Raw genomic sequence first — 22,193 nt, forward strand, 5'->3', positions numbered from 1 at the left:
TAGGTGGGATAGGCAGTTTATTGTGGCTTGGTTGTAGAACACATAACCCTCAACAAGTACAATGGTTTTGATGTTATTGTTGCTTTGCAGGAGACCACAGTGATGTCTTAGGTATGCAGTGTCTTCTCTGTTAACCTGGTCAATGGTTAGCTATTTTGTAGTTCAAGTTAGGAGAAAGTCAGGGACTTAGAACCCAGGCATGTAAAGTGCTTATTCTCAGTGCAAAAAGGACAGCCTTGAGTGTAAGCAGACACCGGGCAATGGGAGTTCCTGGGAGCTGGGCGGTGTGTTCGACAATACAAGGAAGGGAAGGTCAGACTGCACCCTTAAGGGATCTAGTATTTTCCTTCAGCCTTTCTTCTCTAATAGGACCGAAGTTTGGACTCTGACATTAACAGTTGTTTATAAGAAAAACTTGGTTCAGAAGAAACGAATAGGGCTTTTAAGCACCAGAGACACTAACTTCAGTTTCCAGTTCCTGTTGCCTTGGCAGCAAAGAGACCAATAGGCTGAGCTCTGCCTGGTGGGAGACTTGGGGCTACAAGCCTTTCTTTAGGGCTCTCATTTGCAAATCAGTCACTGAATGACAGAGCCTGTCTCAGCACTGACTCATCTCAGGTGAGAAGATGCGCAGATGCATAGTAAACCCTTCATCTGGTTCCCCACCATCAGATGAGACTTATTTGTTACCCCCTTGTTCTGATTCATCTGAGGACCCAACTGTGATGTGAACCCCATTCCCTTAGTGTCCTGCTACCTCAATGAGCCAGGTCTTTGCATATTCCAGTCCATGGTCCCAAGGAGACTGAAGGGAAACATGAGGGATAGAGAAATAGTTTCTTAACTAATTTCAAGAGGCACAATCAAGAATGAAACTCAAATAGGTAGAGCCCAGCCGTTAATTTAGTCCTGGATTCTGGCTACCATCTCTTTCCCTAGATGCTGAAAGGAAAAGCCATGTGTTCTTACCCATTCATCCTGCAGCAGGGATACTGACAAGAGCCAGCTCTGTGCTCCAAGAGACCTGTCGTGTCCTCCCCTCCCCCACACCATGAATGTGATGGGGCCTGGCCACAGCCTGTCCAGATCTGACCATTTATGCTGTCACCAGAGCTTTCAGATGCCTGCACCTGAGAGCCTTGTGCTTGTGAGAGGTATTGCCAGGAAAGCTGTCATCTTTCACAGGCAAACTCCTGATGCTTTCTCTGAATTTTGGGGAGAGAGAGAAGAAGCAATCTTTTTGGCATTGCTTTGTAATTCTCTGTGAACCCCTCCTGTTAAGAGGAATCGCTAAAGCGTGTCTGCACAGCAGGGAGGAGCTGTGAACAAACGGGATGACCTAGGATAAGAACCAAAAATGCAGGGAAGGTTTGCAGACCAGCAGAAAGTAGGAAGTAAAGTGCCTCTCTTCAGTGGAGGAGTCTCATTTGTTTAGAAAATGCTTGGGCGTAAACATGAGTGCACAGGAGCATGCACACGTATGTGCACACATGCACACACACAGTCACTCTGAGGTAGAAAGAAGTGGCTATCTCCAGACAAACATAGATTTTACAACTGTACATGGCACTTGTGTGAAAGGACCTGCTCTTGCCCACACAGACAAGTAGGGTCCAACCTACTCCCTCCAACCTGGGGCAGGGCCAGAAGTTCCATTCCGTAGGAAGACGGGCATGGAGGGCATTGCGTAGCTTTGGGCCTGTGGTCAGAGCTCCCAGGCTATGGTTCCTAGGTTCTGCTGCCCAGGGTCACTTCCTGGAGCCTGAGCCATGGGCACCACGGGAGTGGCTTGTCAGAAGCCACTGAGCACAGATGTCTTGTACTACAGAATCGCCACTGCTTTTGGCTGCCTGCTGCACCTGCTGGACAAGGGCGGCAGCCTGTGAGTGTTCTTGCTTCACAGCGATCAGGTAGGCAGAGCGCAGTTTGCAACATGTCAGATAGGCTCGAACCTAGTGATTGGGTACAAGATATTTGAAAAGAAATGATCACCAAAGGAACACGAACAAACATAAGTGACATCTGAAAGCACCAGTAGATAAACAGGACTTCTCATTCACCAAAGTGATAGCTAGGCTCTTACCTTCATTATTTCACAAGAACTTGCAATGCTCTAGACACCAAGCTATTGCGTGGCTTTATGTTCTAATGTAAAACGCTATCACAGATAAAATAAGAATTTAAAAACCAAGGTAGCTGGGTGTTGGTGGCACACACCTTTAGTCCTTTCCGAGGACCTCATTGAGATGTTGCATAGACAGTGAGGAGACGCTTAGAACACACTCTCCTTTGGATCTAGACTGAAAAAAAAAATGGCCAGCAGGTTCCACAGGGACTGAATGCCGCAGCTCTGTGGTTGTGCAAGAAACCATTGCCTGACACTAGTTTTTATCCTGAGGGACTCCATACTCCATAGCTGGAGAAGTTGTCTCCCGATTGCCAGCTGGTCTGGCTTTGTTTCTTCAGGACTCTTCTAGACTGGAGGCCTTCCTGAAGATGGCAGGATGATTGATCCCATGACTAACTGCAATCCATGACACTAATAAAAACAAACTGGCTGGCACTTCTCACAGAGGTAAGGTAAAACAAAAGACGCAGTTATTTCCCAAACAGGGAAGAGTTCATGGGCCCCATGGGAACACTGTCTTCCAATGGGTTGAGTGGATGTTTTGGTTTAAATGTGAAATACCCCCCACAGGCTCATGCATTGGAACAATTGATTTGTAACTAGTGGTGCTGTTTTAAAAGGTTGTGGCACCTTTGGAAGGTGGAACCTTGCTGGTGGAGAGACCCTCCCCACTTCCTGTTTGTCCCTCCTTCCTTCCTTCCTTCCTTCCTTCCTTCCTTCCTTCCTTCCTTCCTTCCTTCCTTCCATTCTTTCTTTTTAAAATAGCTTTTTAGAGACAAAGTTTCTGTTTAGCCCTGGCTGTCCTAGAACTAGCTCAGTAGACCAGGCTGGCCTCAAACTCACAGAGATCCACCTGCCTCTGCCTCCTCAGTGCTAGGATTAAAAGCCTGCACCACCACCACCTGGCCTTTCTCTGCTTGGTACCTCTGGATGTAATGTGAGCAGCCAGTCGTCTCCTCTGGCCAATGTGCCTTTCCTTCCCCACTACAATGAAATTCATCCCTCAAACTTTTAAGTTAGAATAAAAATTTCCTGCCTTAAATTGCTTCTTGTTAAGTATTTTTTTTTTTTTTCATAGCAAAGAGAACCGTAGCCAATTCAGTGGGTTTTTCTTACTGTACTCTATTCCCCTCTCCCAGAATAAAGACCCCTCCCCTGCCCCAGGAACCTCGTACAGTGAGTCAGCCTGAAAATGGAAATGAGTTGCTATGGCTATCTGGTAAGAGACCTCAGAATCACATGGAGGTTTAAAAACACTCACAGGGATAAAGAATTGGGAAGGCAAAGGCTTGGGCAGTCAATATTCATCTGCCCTATCTATTCCCTCTGGAGTTTTAAACCACTGTCTAGGTCCTGGGAAACAAAGAAACTGAAACACTGTGTGGGGCAAGGAAGGCCTCAGCTAGTCTCTCAGTAGCAATGCCAGGGCTACGAGACACTTTTGCTCACCTTGTTGTCATCTCTGTGTATTGCCTGGATCAGTCCCTCCAGCTCCTGTGTACAACAGAGATATAGCAGCCATGAGAGGAAGAAGAACCTCCTGCCTGGGAGCCTCAGCTCAGTCACAGCCACTGTGACTCCACGGTGGGCATGCCCGCTTGATCCTTCTCACTACCTCTATTCCCACTACGAGAATAAGGAATGATGGCTAATGAAAATGCTCTGCTTGGGACTGTGGCACAAGGAGCATCTCCTAAGAGGCCCATGCTGAGCTTTCACAAATGAATGTGGCTCTGTTCACCTCGTCATAGGGAATGATTTGCAGGTACCATGCTTCAAAGGCCCACTCTAATCTATCTCATCAGAACACAGGAGTAAACTGATGGATGCTTTCTGGAGATAGACATCATACTCATGACCTCTACAGAGGTAGACAGTTGTTAAGGGTGAGGTCCTGTTGCCGGGCCGCTCCAAAGCAATACAGAGAAACTCTGACTCAAAAAACAAAAACAAACAAAACAAAGAAGAGTGAGGTCCTGGTTTCAGAGAGTCAGAGAGAGAAACAGATCTTGTGATGAGGAGGAGGATGAGGATGGGATGATCCTGAAGGAGATAGTGGACCCAAGAGACCCAGGAGTGAGCGCACCTGTGGTGGGATCCTCTTGAAGGCTTCCAAGCAGTTAAGGAGGATGGTGTCGCCATCACTTTTGGCTGCCATGCCTGACTCACTGACACATTTGAGCAGCTGTCGGATCTCGCTGTATTTCTCTCTCTCCACCAGCTGCCTGGCAGCTCTGCAGTAGGTTGCAGCAGCATCCAGCTGGAAGTCCTAGGACAGAATGTGGGACGATGGACTTAGGACAATGGGAGATGTCCACAGTGGGAAGTGATTCAGTAACAGCAGGGAACACAAATATAACAAAAACGGGAAAGCAAGAAAGTTCTCTTTGGAGTCAGGCAAACATTTAAGAAGTGAGTATAAATTTGAAGAGAAAACAGACTCTACAGAAATGTCCAGAGACCTACAAGGATAACCCCAACTAACAATCTGAGCAATACTAGAGAGACTACCTTAAATGCCCTTCCCTAGAACCTTCCTAGAATGCCATCCTAGAGCCTTCATCCAGTAGCTGATGGAAACAGAAGCAGACACCCACAGCTACACACTGAGCCGAACTCCTGGAATCCAGTTGCAGAGAGGGAGAAGTGATGAGCAAAGGGGTCAAGCCCAGGCAACAGAAACCCATAGAGACAGCTGACCTGAACAAGAGGGAACTCATGGACCCCCAGACTGATAGCTGGGAAACCAGCATTGGACTGACCCAGACCCTCTGAACATGGGTCTCAATGAGATGGCCTGGGTAGTCTACACGACCTCTGACAGTGGAACCAGGATGTATCCCTGGTGCACAAAAGGACTTTGGGAGCACATTCCCCATGGAGGGATACTTCCTTAGCCTAGAGACAGGAGGGAAGGCCTAGACCCTACTCCAAATGACTTGACAGATTTTAATGATCCCCTCCTGGAAGGCCTCACCCTCCCTGTGGAGTTGGTGTGAATGGGATGGGAGGGGGATTGGGGGACATGGGAGGATGGGAGGGAGAGGGAACTGGGATCGATATGTAAAATAAGAAAAAAAAAAAAAAAAGATAAAAAAACCCAAAACTGTCTCCTCACGATATGAAATGGTACATCCTACTTGTTTCTATGGGGCTTTCTTTTCTTCAGAACAGGGTCAAGGCTGATTTTCAATACCCAAGTTTCCTGTCCCCATTTCCCAAACACTGAGATTCCAGAGTTTGCCACCATCAAAGATATTCTACTTAATTCCTAAGACCAATTTCTCTCCCCTGACTCACCTTTCTCTGGGAAATGGTACATGGAGCTAGTGTTTCTCTGTTAAGAGCTACCCTAGTGTTGAAACAGATTATCAAGACTGACTTGCTGAAACCTAGTCCCGGTTAGTCAGTATGCCGCAGGACGTGGGAACGATGACCTGGCTACTCCTTCTAGACATGTTCTGCTGAGAAGATGAGTGGCATTTCTGCAGTGAACCAGTTGTGGGGAGCTGTCTTACATGTGCTCCTTGATATGTTTTGAGATGCTAAGGTTGGCTTCTGGCTAAGTGGCATAGAATCTGGCATCTGACCCAGTTCTGTTACCGGTTCTGATTTCCTCCTTAACGTACATGTAAATCTGCTCTTCCTGGGACAAGAGTATTTTCTAAGGAATAGCCTTTCCCAGAAATGTCAGGTGTGGGTTCCCTTGCCATACTCTTGAATAATACATCATACATACCTGCAGAACACGGAATGCAATTCCAAAACCATCTTCCACATTTTTCCCTCCCAGCATAACCTGCAGGGAGAGGGAAACACACTTAAAGGAATCGTAATTGTTCAAATACCTTCTCAATAAAAAAATCAGGGTATTTATCTTTATCATCATCATCATCATCATCATCATCATCATCACTATCAAGTTTTTATGGAGACAGGATCTCCCTACACAGCCCTAGCTGGTTTAGAACTCACTGTGTAGCTCCAGCTGCCTTGAATTCACAATGATTCTCCTAACTCTGCCTCCCTAATGCTGGAATTACAGATATGAGCCAACACACCAAATCCATTTATTCAGTTATTAAATATATGTTGAGACTCTACTGAGCATCCAGGTAGAGGTACAAGTGACCAAATGGACTCTATCACCCGCCTGAGGCATGAATTCCAATGGGGGAGGAAGCCATCAAGCAAACAACTGAAATAATCCGATAATTGCAATTGGGATAAACATTCTGAAAGATGTCAGCGGTCTGCTACAGGTGAAACCCTACACGTACCTTGCAGGCAACTTCCATTTTCATGTGGTTATTTCCAAAGAGTGTTGGCAGAGGCAAAGTGGTGACTTGAGAGGTCCCAGCACTTTCACAGCGGTGTAAGAATCTGGTAACTTCCATTTGTAGCTGAAGTGTATTCATATGCCTATGGGGACAGGACACGCATGGTCTAGCCACACCGGCTCTCAGAGGAGTGCGTGTCTGGGGCTGGGTAACTGGCTCATAAGAAGATGGCAATGGAAAGACCGAAGCAGTGACATGAAAGGAAGGAATAGCCTCCAACAGCTATGGTTAGACAGAAACGAAAGCCCCACCCCTCCACCCCATAATCGTTAAGGTGTACTGTGGGGTCGGACCACGTTCCAGCACTGGATCAATAAATATTTACTGAGTATCTACGTGGCAGGTACAAGAGTGAGAAGGGAGGCTTGAACCCTGCTCTCACAGCTCATGGCCTACAGGAGAGATGGACACAGAAGAGGCTTAGTGTCTGAGTCTAAGGGGACAGTAAATGGGAGTGGTGGAAAATTTGTTAGATCTAGCCACACTGCTGGCCTCAAATTCACAATCCTCCCGTCTAAGCATTTATTTTAGACATTATGTTCAAAATAGAGGGGTTGACATGCAAAAAAAAAAAAAAAAAAAAAAAAAAAGCTTGGGTTGAGGATCCTGGAGGCCAGTGGCTGATGTGTCCTAAGGAGGAAAAGAGGGACAGAGGGAGATCATTGTTGCTCATTGTAAGGAATGTGGGGTTCAGTCTGGCCACAGCATGGGATTTTAATCCCTCCCTACAGTAGCTTTTCAGGCTGTAGCAGACACTGTCATCCAAGGCTGACGATGCCTTTCTGTCCCCAGTGACACTCAGCCCCAGTCTTTCTGCCTTTCTCTGCCTTCTCCTGAGCCTTGCCATACCTGGACACATCAGCAGCGGTCATCTTCTTCCGGAAGAAGGTGGTTTTCTTCTTTCCGGAGCTGCGGGATGTTTCTTGGAGGTAGATCTTCAGGTGGTCCTTGGCTTTAAGCAACCATGAGAGCTTCTCTCCCAGCTCTGTGTAGGACTTTGCTTCGTGACTGAAGAACCAAATACAGGTCATGGCAGCCCGGACTTGGTCCTAGGAATGAGAAGTGACTGTTCGTTTTGGGAGAGATCAGAGATGTCAAGGTGGGGGTGGGTGGAGGGAATGGGTGGGGTGTCATGGGAAGCCTGATCTGTTATCTCCTGATAAAGCAGACCTTCAGGTTCTGGCCCTGTGATGTCTCCATCCCTAGATCCTCAATTCCTCTTGACAAGTGTCTACTATCACCAGCCGAGTAGCATTTTACGTCAGTTATCACAGGGTCCCAGAGACTAAAGCCTGTCAAGCTCTTGGGTGGAAAACTATCTCACCACTGTAGAGTTCTCAAAGAAGATCCTTCTGATTCTCCATTAAATACAGATTCACTCTTGATTTGGCATCAGAAGATCTCATTTCTTTGAGATTACAGTAGTGAGAACCCTCAGACAGTTAGGGGAAGCTTGGTCCTTCTCCTTTCATGCATTTTCTTTTAAAGACACCAGCTTTCCAGAACATCATTCCTTATGGATTCTGTATCTTCTCCTTCCTTCGTTCCTTCCTTTGTTCCTATCTTCCTTCCTTCTTTCTCCTCCTCTTCTTCTAATTCTCCTTCAGTTTTATATTCCTTGAATTCACTTTTCAATATTAGTTTCATTTTATTTTATGTGTGTAGTATTTTGCCTGCATGTATGTTTGTGCACCCATCACATGTGTGCCTGGAGTCCGAGGAGGTCAGAAGAGGGCATTAGATCCCCTGGGGCTGGAGTTATAGATGGTTATGAGTCACCATGTGGGTGCTGAGAACTGAACCTGCATCCTCTGGAAGAGTAGGCAGTTCACTTAACCACTGAGCCATCTGTTCAGCCCCACATTTTTTGAATTCTGAAGAATGTTATTATGGGCAATATGAAAGTTTGGCTCTAAATGTAGGATGAAAATCTCAATATTTAACAATGTTGGGGGCATGGTAGATTTGCTCTAGGGTCCAATACGAAGGTCAGGGATCAAATGACTGTCCTGTAAGCTCATCGTGCACAGCCTCTCCTGCATGACAAAGCCCCAGTGATGGGAGTGGAAGGGAGGATGGGTGATTATTACCTTCATAAACTGCTGCAGCTCATACAGAATGTGGTAGTAGTTTTTCTTCTGCAGGTGTTGGCAGGCAGCGATCAGGTATGTTCCCCAGCTCTCCAAGGTTGGATCAATGGATTCCAGTAAGTTTTCCAAAGTGTGTAGCTTCCCACTTTTATAGCTTGGCTGGAAAATGCCTTCTATGAAGACTTCTGGAGGACTTTCCTGGAGCAGGAAAGAAGGTCAGATGTCAGAAGTGTGGGACTGGTCCTGGTGGTCTAGGGTTTGCTCTGAACCCCAGCATCCTCCTAGGGCGGTGCTCCCTAGCCTTTGCATCACAGGTTCCTCTGAGAACCCCTCTCTAACGATGCTCCGCTCTACTCCTTCCTGGAATGGCTCTCTACACTCACTGCTCTTCTTTGTCTCCTAGGATTTATCCCTCTAGTAGCACTTTTGCCCCACCCCCAAAAGCTATTGGCATTGCATGCTCGATAACAAGGAAACTCTACACTGTCAATTCTATCAGTATCAGTTCTTTGTGGTATTGAGGATCCAATCCAGAGGCTCAAATGCTAGAAGAATGACTTATTGTTCCCAGCTAGTCCAGCAGCTTTTGATGGAATAGTGACTGCCTCCTCCTTGAAAAACTTTAAGCTGAAAATTTTCATTTTTACTAGAAACTAGTCCGTCTAGGTTTTCTTTTAACATCTCTGGCCACTCAATTTCCTTATCTGGTTCCTCTCATCCTTGTAGGATTCCGTTTCTATCTTTACTTTTCCAGTGATTTTATCCTGTCTTGTGGTTTTCCATGCTGTGTGTGATGATATCCATACCTCTATCTCCAGCCTGCTTATCCCCCTGAACCCCATAAACTGCATCTCCTGTGGGACCCAGCTGCCTCTCAACATGCTTTCCAGCAAAGCCAACAAATTCAACACACAAAAAACCCTTACTCTTGATTGTTCAATGAAACTTGCTCCTTGCACACTCCCCTCTTTCTCAGTCATAATACCATCCTTCCAATAGCTCAAGTCAAAAGCCTCAGGACCATTTTCTCCTCAAACTCTGGTATAAAATACTTCAGCAAGTTCTACCACTGGGATGCACTCAGAAGCTGCCCATGTCTCACACCCACAAGCTGACCCACACCACCATCCCATTCACTTGGATTACTGAAAGGGCCTTCTCCATGGTCTACCATCTCCCACTTTGTCTCTTCCATAGAAAGCCAACAAATCAATTTTGTTGACATATGACTCAGTTAAATTACTCTTCTGCTCACTACCTTCCAATGACTTTATTTCTCATTCACTATAAAGCCCGGCTTCTTACAATGTCTCCATATACTATGTTTTAGCTCTTACCCTCCCAATTGTATCTGTTGTGGCCCTGGCCCCATCAATTTGGGCTTCAGCCACACTCACCCTTGTATTTGTTACTTCCTCTACCAGGAGCACAATTCCTCTAGTCGTTCTTGAGTCTTTTAGCCCTTTACTCCGACACCACCTCCTCTGGGCACCTCATCTAATATTTTATAACCCTGCTCTTCTTCTGCCACCTCCTCCTCTTCCTTCTTTCCTGTCTACCCTTCCTCTGCCCTCTTCTGCCTCCTTCTCTTTTACACTCTTCTTCCTCTTTTGATACAGGGCCTTTCTACGTAGTTTTTCCTGACTATCCTGGAGCTTGATCTATAGACCAGGCTGGCCTTGAACTCATAGACTCTGACTCTGCTTCCCAAGTGTGAGCTCCAGTTCTAAGGATCTTTAACCTCTGATAAGCTTGAACGGATTAAAAGAACTTCTCCCAAGAAAAACGAGGAGGGGCTGGGCATTCTGGATAGATGGAACAGTGCATGAAGACTAGCAAAGATAAAGATGTTAACATTTCATGAGTCTGGGATATAGAACATCAATAGCATTTGTGGTGGAAAAAAATCAGAAACATGGGAGTTGGACCGTGAGCGTGCAGCTGCATACTAAGGAGTTGGCTTTCATCCTAACGATTCACAAAGGTCTTTTGGTGAGAGGGTGTTGTTTAGTAAGTTCATAGGGGGGGGGGGGGCAGAGTGACAGGGAAGGGAACAGACAGAAACACATTTTCTGTGTCTTTCCCACCCTGCACTCCTACTTGCTTGAGGACAAAGGCAAGGCTCCTAAAAAAGTTCAAGGGTAGCTGATGACAGGGGACAACAGAGATGGTTTCCTTGCTAGCTTTGTCAACTGTAAAGCAAGGACAGTGCTGTCATTAGCTTCCACTGGGACAGCACCATAAGCAGCTTATCTCTGGCTGCACTTATCCAAAGCAACAGGACTTGATGGTTTATACCCTGTCTGTGCCTGGTAGAAACATCTTTACTTCTCAATTCATGTGCAGAGGGAGGGGAAGGGCAAATTAGATTCCAAATAAGGCTCATTCTATATGGTTCTTAAGACATGCTTAGCAGCGGAGACACAGTAGTAGCCACGCAACAGTCTCCATTTCACTGATTACGATGCTGGATTTCTCTTGGAGTCATCTAGAAGATGTGTCGATTTGCAAACCATTGTTGGATGTTGTTCTGATTTAGTGTGGCTGCATGATGTTAATCTGTGGTAAGCTCCTTCAGTTTCCTATGGAATTTGCTAAATATCAGTCACTTTGTCAGAAAGTTACTATGGAATGTTGAGATAAAAAAGGAATACCGGGCCTGTGAGGTTAAAAGGTCTTGTTATGCATTCTGACCATCTGAGTTTGGTTCCTTGAACCCATGTAACAAGCAGGAGTGTGTATCTGTAAGCTCAGAATTCCTATGGAGAGATGAGAGGTAGATGCAGAAGGAAGCTTATGGGCCAGCTAGCCTAGAGTATGCAGAACAGTGCAGAGACAAGAAACCCCATCTCAAAGGTAGAAAGTGAGAACTGACTCCTGGAAGTTGTCCTCTGATCACAACCACGTGCTTTATAGCCTCTGTGTACAGACTCTCTGACACAAATAAATTCTCTCTCTCTCTCTCTCTGTAAGTAAACAAAGGGTGATGATCAAGGAAGCAACGCTCTAGGTGCTGTTGTCTCCAGTGAAAGGTGGCAAGGGAGTGAGAGAAAACCAAAGGAGAGGACATGCTACCTCCTATGGGATGCTCATTTCTGTGACAGCTCTAGATACACACTGCCCTAGGCCAGGTGGAAACCAAGAGGTAAGCAAACGTGCCTGGGGTTCCATGAGACTCCCACTGAACATCTCACTGCAGAGACCAGGCTGATTGTCTCACTGTGCTCTATGCCATGGGAGAAGAATAGAATTTGCTATTGCTGGTCAGGAGAGAAATTTGGGATTTAATTTGAGACTTGCTGACTGCATCGGATGACTGTATAGACAAAGCCTTTTGACGTGACTCTGTTGGGAATGATCTCATAGCCGGACACTGAGTTAAGCCTACAGGGAGTGGTCAAGGCAACCACTGCCCTTGGGCGGTGTCCGAACTCTCGGGCAGTGTCTGAATGTCTCACCTTGTTGAGCAGGTGCAGTAGGGCTTCCCTAAGGCAACTATGCCTCACATAGAAGCTGATGATGGCCAGGTTGGTGCTGTAGTTGTGCAGGTAGAAGAGACATTCTTGGTAGTAGGTGTTGTTCATGATCTTCCCATCAGGGATTACCTCAAGGAAGAGGCTCTGGGTCCGAAGGGTGGCTTCCAGTTCCCTCAAGGTGGCAAAGTAGTCGTCATCTTGCTGGCAGGGAAAGAGAATATGAGATAAAACATGGGAAGTACTGAGTCTGCGCAGCCATTGCAAGTGGAGTCCACATGCCTCTATTGAAACCTGAGGGAACATTTAACGAGAAGAAACATAGGGAGGACACAAAATTCTCTACAATAGGGTACAACTCAAGCTTCATTCAAAAGCATAAACCCAAGAATTAACTTTCATTTTTCTTGTTTATTGAGACAGTCTTCCTGTGTTATGCAACTTGGCTTTGAACTCCAGCACCTCAGAAGTGGTTCTCCTTCTTCCAAGCTTCCCCCTCCCCGCTTCTCAAGAGGCATGCATCACTAGGCCTGGCTCTCAACGAATCTTAACACTAGATGGGCTTGGCAGTGTACACAAGGCCAAGGCATAGGATTCATGAGTTCAAGGCTGCTCTGGATTATACCAAATAAAGCCAGGGACTGGGAGATGGCTCAGTTGTCAGAGAGCTTGCTGTGTAAGTCTGGACCCCAGCACCCGTGTGAAGGTTGGTGAGCTGGTGTGTATCTGTAACCCGGGTTCGGACAGGCAGATTCCAGGGCCTAGGGGCTAACCAGAGAGTTTATCTACTAGAAACAGTGAGTGCCACGTTCGTTGAAAGGCCCTGATTTGAAAGGAAAACAAAGCGGGGTGCAGCAAGATGGTTCAGTCAGTAAAGGCACCTGAGACCAGCCTGACCTCTGAATTTGACCCTGGGAACCCACTGGTCTGACTCTGTAAGTTGTCCTCTCACTTCTGTGAGTGTGTGGGCTCACACAGATACACATACCCAAAACAAATGTAAAGAGTGATAGAAGACAGCTAACAATGACCTCTGGCCTCCAGACATGCATGCATGGGTGAATACATATATATGTACACATATGAATACACGACAAAGCACTCAATTCACACACACAAAATGGAATATTAAAATTAACTGATCTGGGTATGTGATTCTAATTTTTTGGATACTTCTATAGCTTCTTTTAGAATATTGACTTTGTGTTACTTATTTAATGATACAGTCACTCATTTAACTACACATAGTACAAACAGACAAACAAGCAAACACACACAACATCAGCCTAGCAGCCTCTGAGCACTATTAACTGAACTGAAGCCAGTCCTCTCACTGGATCCTTATGGTTCCTACCTCTTACTGGATGGGGCCTGCTTTGCTCTTACCAAGGAAACGAGGGGTCTTGCTGTGGACTCCAGGTACTCAACCACATCCTGGACTAGCCTTGAGCCATGACTCAATTGATTGAGGTCAAGGGGAGGCTTCAGGCAGCGACTGAACTTCTCCCGTGCAGCAGCGAGGTTCCCAGCTTTGAGGCAGGCCATGCCCCAGGCATGCCATGCCCCCGTGGAATCGAGCCCGGTCTTGGTCGAGACCTGGAGGAAAAATTGCTCCATCTGTGAGAGTTGTTTACCTTCAGGTCTAGGAGTCTGCCTAAGCATCTCTTCCTTCTCCCTAGCCACCTGCCCACCATCCTCGTGCTGTATTTCTCACACTGGCTGGCTGCACCCTGGATGCATCCAAGGTCCAGACAATGGAGAGATGGTGAGACCTGTTCCAGGGCTAAGCAAAGGAAACTCATGACAGCCGGGTAGAAGGACACTTTATTTTAGCCTCACCTCGACACCCAGTTGGTAGTACTCAGCTTCCAGAAGCTGGTTTCTCAGCCTGGTTACAGCAGCTGGCTGCAAGATTTGGTCTAGAGATGGCACATGGCGATAGGCAGCGGCGACTAAAATATGCAGGACATCTACCTTGCTGAGGTAACTACAAGGAGAAAGAGGGCACCGTACGTGAGTCTGTGTTGTGTTTTGGAGTAATTGTTGCTTGAAGGTTCTTTATTTCATCTTCAATGTCAAGTGTGATTATAAGAATTATAGCATAGTTTCTAGAGCCAGGTTATTTATTTATTTATTTGAGACAGGGTTTCTCTGTATTGCTTTGGAGCCTGTCTTGGAACTAGCTCTGTAGACCATGCTGGCCTCGAACTCACAGAGATCTGCCTCCTGCCTCTGCCTCCTGAGTGCTGGGACTAAAGGCGTGCGCCACCAGTGCCCAGCTGAATCAGATTCTTTTAACCCCACTTCCATCTTAATAGTTCTGAGACTTGGCTCAACTCACTTATCTCTTAAGTAGATATAAAGCAGGAAATTTTAACTACAAAATGAAATGTATCAAATGAAAGAGCTTGGGATAGTGTCTGGAACTTTTGTAGCATTTTATAATTTGTTAATATTTGAGTTGGGATGCCCTGGGTTTCTGTCTGAGACAAGTCCTCTATATTGAATATGGGACGTTACCCATTTGCTTTTGGCTCTTTGGAACTCTGCTTGGTTTCAAGAGAGTAGGGAATATGAATCATTGACTCAGGGGCTAGAGAGATGGCTCACCAGCTAAGGGCACTGGCTGCTTTTCCAGAGGACTTAGACTTGGTTTTAGCACGCACATGATGGCTTACAACTACTTGTAACTTCAGTTTCAGGGGACCTGACACCATCTTCTGGATTCTCTGGGCACCAGCCACTCATGTGGTACACATACACACACAGACAGAACATTCATACATATAAGATAAAAATAATTCTCAAAAAAAAAACAAAAAACAAAAAACAAAACAAAAACCCCACTGACCCATATTCCTGGTTGGAACAGCGGATTCACCATTACTATTTCCTGGCGGTGGCACTAGGCAGGGGCACCTTGGCCCTTCTCGGCTAGTCTCTTGGACTTCATATTCTCTCTCCATTCAAGGATGGCCTTCCTTATATCCCACTGACAATCTTACACCTTATTCCTTTGGCAATCTTACTCCTGACAGTGGAGGACTGGAAAAACACTAAGACATGGCCCAGAGGGCCAGACCATTCCTTCTGCCTGACGTGACAAGCACAAACCCATGGTTCCTGTCTCAAAACCACAGCAAAAAAAAAACAAAAAAAAAAAAAAAAAAAAAAAAACAAAAAACAAAAAAAAACAAAACAAAACAAAAAAAAAAACAAAAAAAAACCTTGTGGCTCCTGACTCATCTGCTTAGCAGTTTTCCTGGAATCCATACCTTTAGTGATTCTCAATCTGGTGGGGACAGGGTAGGAGAAAGAATAGTGTGTGGAATAATATTTGAAGCCATAATATAACTCTCCATTTGGAAATTGAAAACATTTGAACTAGATGATGTGTTTTTGTTTAGAAATATATTCATTTTATCTGTTCGTTCATCAGACATAGTAGGAGAAGTGATAAGAAAAGGGGTCAAGACTAGGCTACAGAAACCCACAGAGACAGCTGACCTGAACAACAGGGAGCTCATGGACCCCTAGACTGATAGCTGGGAAACCAGCACTGGACCAACTCAGACCCCCTGAACATGGGTCTCAGTTAGAAGGCCTAGGCAGTCTATAGGGACCTCTGACAGTGGAACCAGGATGTATCCCTGGTGCATGAAAGGACTTTGGGAGCACATTCCCCATGGAGAGATACTCCCTTAGCCTAGAGGCAGGAGGGAGGGCCTAATCCCTACTCCAAATGACTTGACAGATTTTGTTGATCCCTCCTGGAAGGCATCACTCTCCCTGTGGAGTGGGTGGGGAATGGGATGGGAGGGGGCGTTGGGGAGCATGGGAGGGAGGGAGAGGAACCTGGGATCAATATGTAAAATAAGAATATATATATATATATATATATATATATATATATATATATGAACGAATGAAGGGGACATAGTTCAAAACAGCATAATCGGGTTTGTATGGTGCTGGACTTGCTTCATGAGTCATGAATTTGGGTGGATAAGCAAGGAATTAGGAGTTTTCATTGTCAGGTTAATGAACAGAGTCAGAGCAGGTTGTTCAGGAATCTGAGGGAAGTACCAGGCACATCCTTCCCATTTCCACCGATGACTCATGTTCCTGCCGTGAATCAGGTGCCCACTGCCTCCCCAATTAAAATTTTTTTTTTTCCTTCTTGTGTGCGTGTCAGTGCATGTTGGTGCAACGGCATGTGTGTGGAGGTCAGGGGGCTTGTGGGAGCTGGTTCTCTCCTTCCACCATGTGGGTCCCAGAGATAACTTCAGGTAGTGAGGCTAGGTGGCTCCAGAATGTTTTTAAAGACTCATTATCCAGAAGTCCTGGAGGTCACAGGCAAGACCAGGGTGGAGTTATGTGTTCTTTTAAAAACTAGAGAGTTCCACAGACACAAAAGCTACTTCCCTAAATGATTTTAATGACAGATTATCTAGTTAAGGTCCTTACTTGCTTCATGACAGGATGTAAGTAGGGAAACTCTATGTACTGGCTAGTTTTATGGCAACTGGACAGAAGCTGCACTGATTTGGGACGATGGGCCTAGACAAGTATATATTTTCTTGATTAACGATTCATGTGGGTGGGCTTAGCTTACTGGGGGGGAGGTGCCTGTTGGGAACCAGCAGACTGCTGACCCCGCCCCCGACGATGGGCGGGACGCTCATGGCCACGTCTTCTCTAAGTCATGGCTTACCTGGCTGCTCAAGCTTTACCTGGCTGCCAGGGGACTCAGTTACACATGCGTAAGTTTCCCTTTTAAAGCAAGCACGCTAAGCTCGCCTCTCTCTCTTGCTCTTTCTCTCTCTCCTCTGCTTTCGGTTGGCCACCAGCTACCCCCCTTCCTCTCCCCTCTCTCAATAAACTCCACGTGGGTGCTGAGTCTCGTGTTTGTGTTTTATAGGCAATAGTTGTATCAAAAGAACAACAGTGCCAACCCTGGACAGGTGGCCCTGAGTGGTGAATAAGAAAGGATTGGAAAGCCTGAGTAGCAAGCCAGCAAGCAGCATTCTCCATGGTCTATGCTTTGGTTCCTGCCTCCAGGTTCCTGCCCTGACTTCCTTCTATGATGGACTATGCTATGTTACTGTATGTCCTTTCCTCCCATAGTTTTATCATGGTAACAGAAAGCAAATGATCATAATCAGTGTTTGAGGACTTTGGGCTGACAGAGGGCAAGGATGAGCACTTGTGATTAGGTACTTGCATTTCATTAACATCAAAATGAGATGTGTGTTAGCAGGTCTCACCAGAGCAGATGGGAAGATGGAAAGTCAAAGTAGAGTCAGAAGAGGAAGCCAGATAAAACACTGTCACCAGGTGAAAGAACGGAGGCTGGTTCTTATGTACCTGTCACAAAGAGCCAAGTCCTGGCTTCGGCCAGCCTTGACGAACATCATCTTGGCGCTGAAGAGCAGCTGCTTCATGATGTCTATGAGCAGCCCTGCGTCCAGCTCTGGGTTGGTGAGGCCTTTGGACAGCCTGCAACAGTGCTCGATCAGCTGGTGACCACAGGCAATGCTGTCTCGGTGCAGGTTCAGGACTGCAATGCATAGGGAGGCACTGGGGGCCTGCTCAGGGCAGAGAAGGGAGAGAAAGACAGTGAAGTCAGGGACCCAAGCATTTTTCAAATGCAGCTGGATGGGAGAAATCACCACCCCCACGTCAAAAGGCTGGAATCCACCGCAAGAGGAAGCCAGACATTGCACAGCAAAGCAGAAGCAGAAGCAGAGCTAGCCACATGTCAGATGCTTTAAGTTTCACTGCTGGGGCTGCCGCTGCTAGGTTTTGTCACATGGTGGGAAGAGGACAGTTATGGCCACAATTCCTCCTCCTCGTCCTCTCTCTCTGTGTCTTTCTGTCTCTCTGTTTCTCTCTGAGACATAGTCTCTCTACATAGCTCTGGCTGTCCAGAAACTCACTTCCAACTTCTTGACAATATCCACAGGTGGCCTCCTTTTTCTCCTCACCTGTCCCACAACTGCAATCGTTCCTATCAATGGCTTAGATGACAACAGTCACTCACTTAGCTGAAGTCACTGTTTCATGTCCTGAACATGCTGCTGCCCGATCAACACCCATGAAGCACACCTGTAAAATTTCCTAGGTGTTTATACCTATCAGTCACTTCCTACTGTAGTCTTTCTCAATCTTACCACATGCCCTTTACTTCATCAATAATGTCTCCTGATGCCCTAATCATGCCCTGTGATTTCTGACTCAGTGCCTTTGCTTAGAAATTTTAGTTTTTGTTGTTGTTGTTGTTGTTGTTGTGTGTTTGCGTTGTGTTCACGCATGTGTGTGAAGGTGTGCGTGCACTTATGTGTTGAGGCCACAGGCTGGTATTCTCTTGAATTGCTCTCCACCTTTTTTTTTTTTTTTTTCTTTTTCTTTTTTGAGTCAGGGTTTCTTCCTGAACCCTGAACTTGTTGATTCAGCTAGAACTTGTTAGGCAGCAGGCCTCAGGGATCTGCCTGTCTTTGTGCTGGGACTATATAGGCACATGTTGCTGCATCTGTTTTTTTTTTTTTTTTTTTTTTTTAGTGTGGATGCTGGGGATCCAAACTCAGGTCCACATGTTTGTATGGAAAGCACTTTACCATTCACTGAGCTAAACTCCCCAGCCCCTAAACAGTTCAGTTTCGTGCTCTATCCTTCCTCTATCCTCACCCTCCCTTCAATCTCCACCTTTCTGCTTATCATACTCTTCCTGGTTTCTTCCTGTACATTTCCTGGGATGTCCCTCATCTTCTGCCTAACTGGTTTATTTGCTTTAGCTTTCACATAGTTGTATAGTAAGCAAAGACCAGGCTGTAGTTATCAACTGTCATACTGTTAGACATCATAAAGAAACTTAAGTGGCCATTACACTTCATTACCTGCTCATAGTAAAATTCACTCCGCACCAGCTCATTTTCTTCCTCATTTAGGCTCAAGATCCATTCCACCTCAGTTGCTTTGGGGACTTTCACCACAGCTGAATATGGAGGGCTTTCATCCTTAGAGCTGTCTGAAACTAAGAGAGAGTTGTCAGTCACTGGCTGGTCATGCAGTCCGACAAGCTGGTGTGCAACACAGAGAGGTTTCTTCCTGCTGTCTGAGGGTCCCTTTTCGTTCCCTTTTAAAAACTTATTTATTTGTTTGTGTGTGTGCCTGCATGAATTTATGTGCGCCATGTATTTACATGTGTCCACAGAGGCCAGAAGAGGGCATCAGATCTTCTGGAATTAAGAGTTACAGGCAGTTTGAATCACTGAGTTTGGGTGCTGGGAACCAAACCCAGGTCCTCTGCAAGAGCAGTAAGTGTTCATAACTGCTAAGCCATTTTTCTAGCACCTTCCCTTTTTCCTTTTGCTTTCTTTAGGAAACCCCATAGATACTTCAAGTCCTCTTTCCCAGCCATAGGGCTGGGATGAATGTCACAGTATTTGTGTCATGACTGGTGTTTCACACAAGAAACCCTGAAAGACATTTCTCAACTGTTGGATACTCCAAGAACTAACCTGCTACGGAAAGAGACTGGCCAAACTGCTAACAGTGATCACCTGAGGGTAAGGACAAAGCACTGGATGATAGGACCATGGAGGAGGGAGCTGGGGTGCAGTAGGATGGGGTAGCCTATAAAAGATAAGGATCAGATTCATGGGTTGTTGGCCTTCTTGGTGCTGGAGGCTAACAGGCCTAGATAAAGGCCAGTGTGAAGACTGTCGAGGGAAACAGCTGATAGGAAAGCCAAGATTTCTCTCTGGCGAATCCACCAAATAGATTGAGTAGCCATATGGGATCAGTTGAGAGCCACCTCCAACACACAGTCAGAGCCACAGAGAAAGTGATCAGGCCTTACCTTCTGACTGGCATGGGCTCTCCTCTGGTGCACTAGAAACAGAGAAAGAAAACAAACATCTTAACCATTTTGAGCTTAGTGAATGGCACTGACATTTGCTCTATCAGTCACTGGTCAGGGAATTAATCATGCATTAACTCCTTCTCTCCCCAGCTGGTCAGTCACAACTGTCTCTTACCATGTTTTGTCTATTTTACCTCTTACATATCCATTTAAATGTCCCCATCTCTCTGTGTCTGAGGAGGAATCTCATCATTTTTCGCTGGAGTAACTCTCCTTGACTTTGCCTGCCTCCCCTCTACTTGCGACTGCAGGGAGATTTCAAGAATTCACATCTGGTCGTATTCTGCTCCTCCCATTGAAGAGTCCTTCAGAAGCTGCGCGGGTTGAAAGGCCTCCACACCCACAGTGCAGGAGAAAGGCTCTTGAGACCGGTCCTGACTGCCTCTTTAGTGATCTCTTTTCACCCATGACTTGCCCCCAAGCCATAAAGGCCCCACTGTCCCACTACCAGCTCAGGCCAACTTCTACTGGTGCCACCAGGGGCCACATTTAAAATGAGTACATGGAACATGCTGACCAACCCCAGTCCATGATGTCACCAGGGAGCAAGCCCAAGCCTTGTGCCAGTGTTCAAGTCTTCCGGATTCAGCTCCCAGCTTTAAGTACAGGGTCACCGGTCAGAACCCTAGCCTGCTACAACTCCTCAAATGGTTGATTTCTTTTCTCCTGCTTCTGCCTTTGATGGGCCTCCCCGACTTCTGGGCATAATGTTTCTTTTCTGTTCTGTTCTTTTTTACATTTCTTTTCTAACAACTCCTCATTCTCTAAGACTCACTTCCTGGGGTCCCCTCCAGAAAATTCTCTGGCCTATCTGGGCCAATTTGTGTGTACAGTAGTCACTATACTCACCCAGCCACTTTGTAGAGTGTTTAGTGGCTGTCTCCCTAGTCAAAAGGGGGTTCCTTCAGGGTAATGTAACTACTGCAGAGTCCCCATCAATATTGATGGCTCACTTAAAACCCTGTAAGGATGGTGTTTGAGTCATCCCTGTCTTACCTTTGGCAGGGGAAGGCACAGAGTGTATGTTAGGGTCTCAGGAACTATACAATGCATATGGCATGTTTCCCTTCCTATGCTGTCAATATGCATGGCAAAACTACTGAGTAGTATATAAAATCTAGTTGTAAAATAAAACATGAGAATCTGAAGTGATATTGCTTTTGTATGGCTGATTTCACCCAGATGCTCTAGGAACCTTCTGCTTTACACTCTCACTGAAAAGTAGTAGAAAAAAAATCCAAGCAACCAGGAGGCAGAAAACATCGCCTTCATCCATCTGCCTTGCCAGAGGGAGGGAGAGTTTCTGAAATTTACCTGAGGCTAACCCTATGCAGGAAAGTGTAAGGGCTTGTCTGTGAGTAACCAGGCAAGAGGACTACTCAGTTTAGGACTGAAGCAAATGAGCTCAAACATTTCAGCGGGTGTGGACATGTCTCCCTGAGTCCTGCGGGAGACACACGAAGCAGGAGTGACCGGGAAACAGGACAGGTGGCCAAGTGGGATCATGACCTCAGTGTGTACGTAGATGGGCTGAGGACCAAAGTGTCTTGATTTCAGAAAAGCCAGCCTGTTTAGAACTCTGACCACTTCCTTCTCATCCCTACTTCTCGGCAAGAAGTTTCTCTGATGAGGTCATCCCGTAAGCATTTCACAGTACAGTTAATGACACTGCCCGGTGTTCGTGTTAAAGCAAACACATTTGAAACACTGCACAGAGAGAGTGCTAGAAGTGTAAGTACCCTGGGGAGGCGACAGCGGTACACAACAGTGTTAGTCCTGCTGCAGGACACTCACTCTTTGTTGTAGTAACTGTAGCACTGGTCACACACTCGTGTAGGGTTTTCCCGGCAGCCTTCCACCTCCATTTTCTTAGTGGAGCAGGAACCACACACTAGCCGTCCACAGCGGCGACAGTGATGACGCCTGTTAAACTGAGGAAAGCCGAAGGGATGGAAGGAAAGGGAGGGATGAAAGTGAGATTGTCGCCCACACATTTACACTTGGTTTTTGCTAACCACGACTTATTAAGAATACCAGGCACTGGGGTTTTCACTGAAAATGAGCACACTGTCCCTTGTCCTTAGGGGACTGGGGATTTCGCTTAGTGCACAAGGCCCTGGGTTTGATCCTCAACACCTTCCCCACCTCCATATACATGAAAGAAAAGAAAAACAAAACAAAACAAAAAGCCTTCCAAACTGAAATTTTAAAGTATTATTCAGTTAAGGGACAAAGGTT

General features: G+C 46.1%; 1 protein-coding gene across 2 annotated transcripts in view; it reads right to left on the reverse strand.

The window, feature by feature from the left end:
- The window catches only part of Zfyve26 (zinc finger FYVE-type containing 26), a 61,736-nt gene continuing 39,543 nt past the window's right edge, over positions 1-22,193 (reverse strand). For both annotated transcript variants that reach the window (XM_051196214.1, XM_051196213.1), the window contains exons 29-42: positions 21,750-21,886; positions 19,893-19,924; positions 18,928-19,064; positions 17,399-17,619; positions 13,871-14,018; positions 13,418-13,627; positions 12,017-12,235; positions 8,559-8,756; positions 7,318-7,517; positions 6,409-6,550; positions 5,868-5,927; positions 4,215-4,397; positions 3,578-3,622; positions 1-1,952 (exon numbers count right to left, since the gene is read on the reverse strand). In XM_051196214.1, coding sequence (XP_051052171.1) covers positions 1,749-1,952; positions 3,578-3,622; positions 4,215-4,397; positions 5,868-5,927; positions 6,409-6,550; positions 7,318-7,517; positions 8,559-8,756; positions 12,017-12,235; positions 13,418-13,627; positions 13,871-14,018; positions 17,399-17,619; positions 18,928-19,064; positions 19,893-19,924; positions 21,750-21,886 — 2,136 coding nt within the window. In that variant the 3' untranslated portion in view covers positions 1-1,748. The remainder of the gene's footprint in view (positions 1,953-3,577; positions 3,623-4,214; positions 4,398-5,867; positions 5,928-6,408; positions 6,551-7,317; positions 7,518-8,558; positions 8,757-12,016; positions 12,236-13,417; positions 13,628-13,870; positions 14,019-17,398; positions 17,620-18,927; positions 19,065-19,892; positions 19,925-21,749; positions 21,887-22,193) is intronic.

This window comes from Phodopus roborovskii, unplaced genomic scaffold (genome assembly GCF_943737965.1).
Source record: "Phodopus roborovskii unplaced genomic scaffold, PHOROB, whole genome shotgun sequence".
Classification (NCBI taxonomy): Eukaryota; Metazoa; Chordata; class Mammalia; order Rodentia; family Cricetidae; genus Phodopus; species Phodopus roborovskii.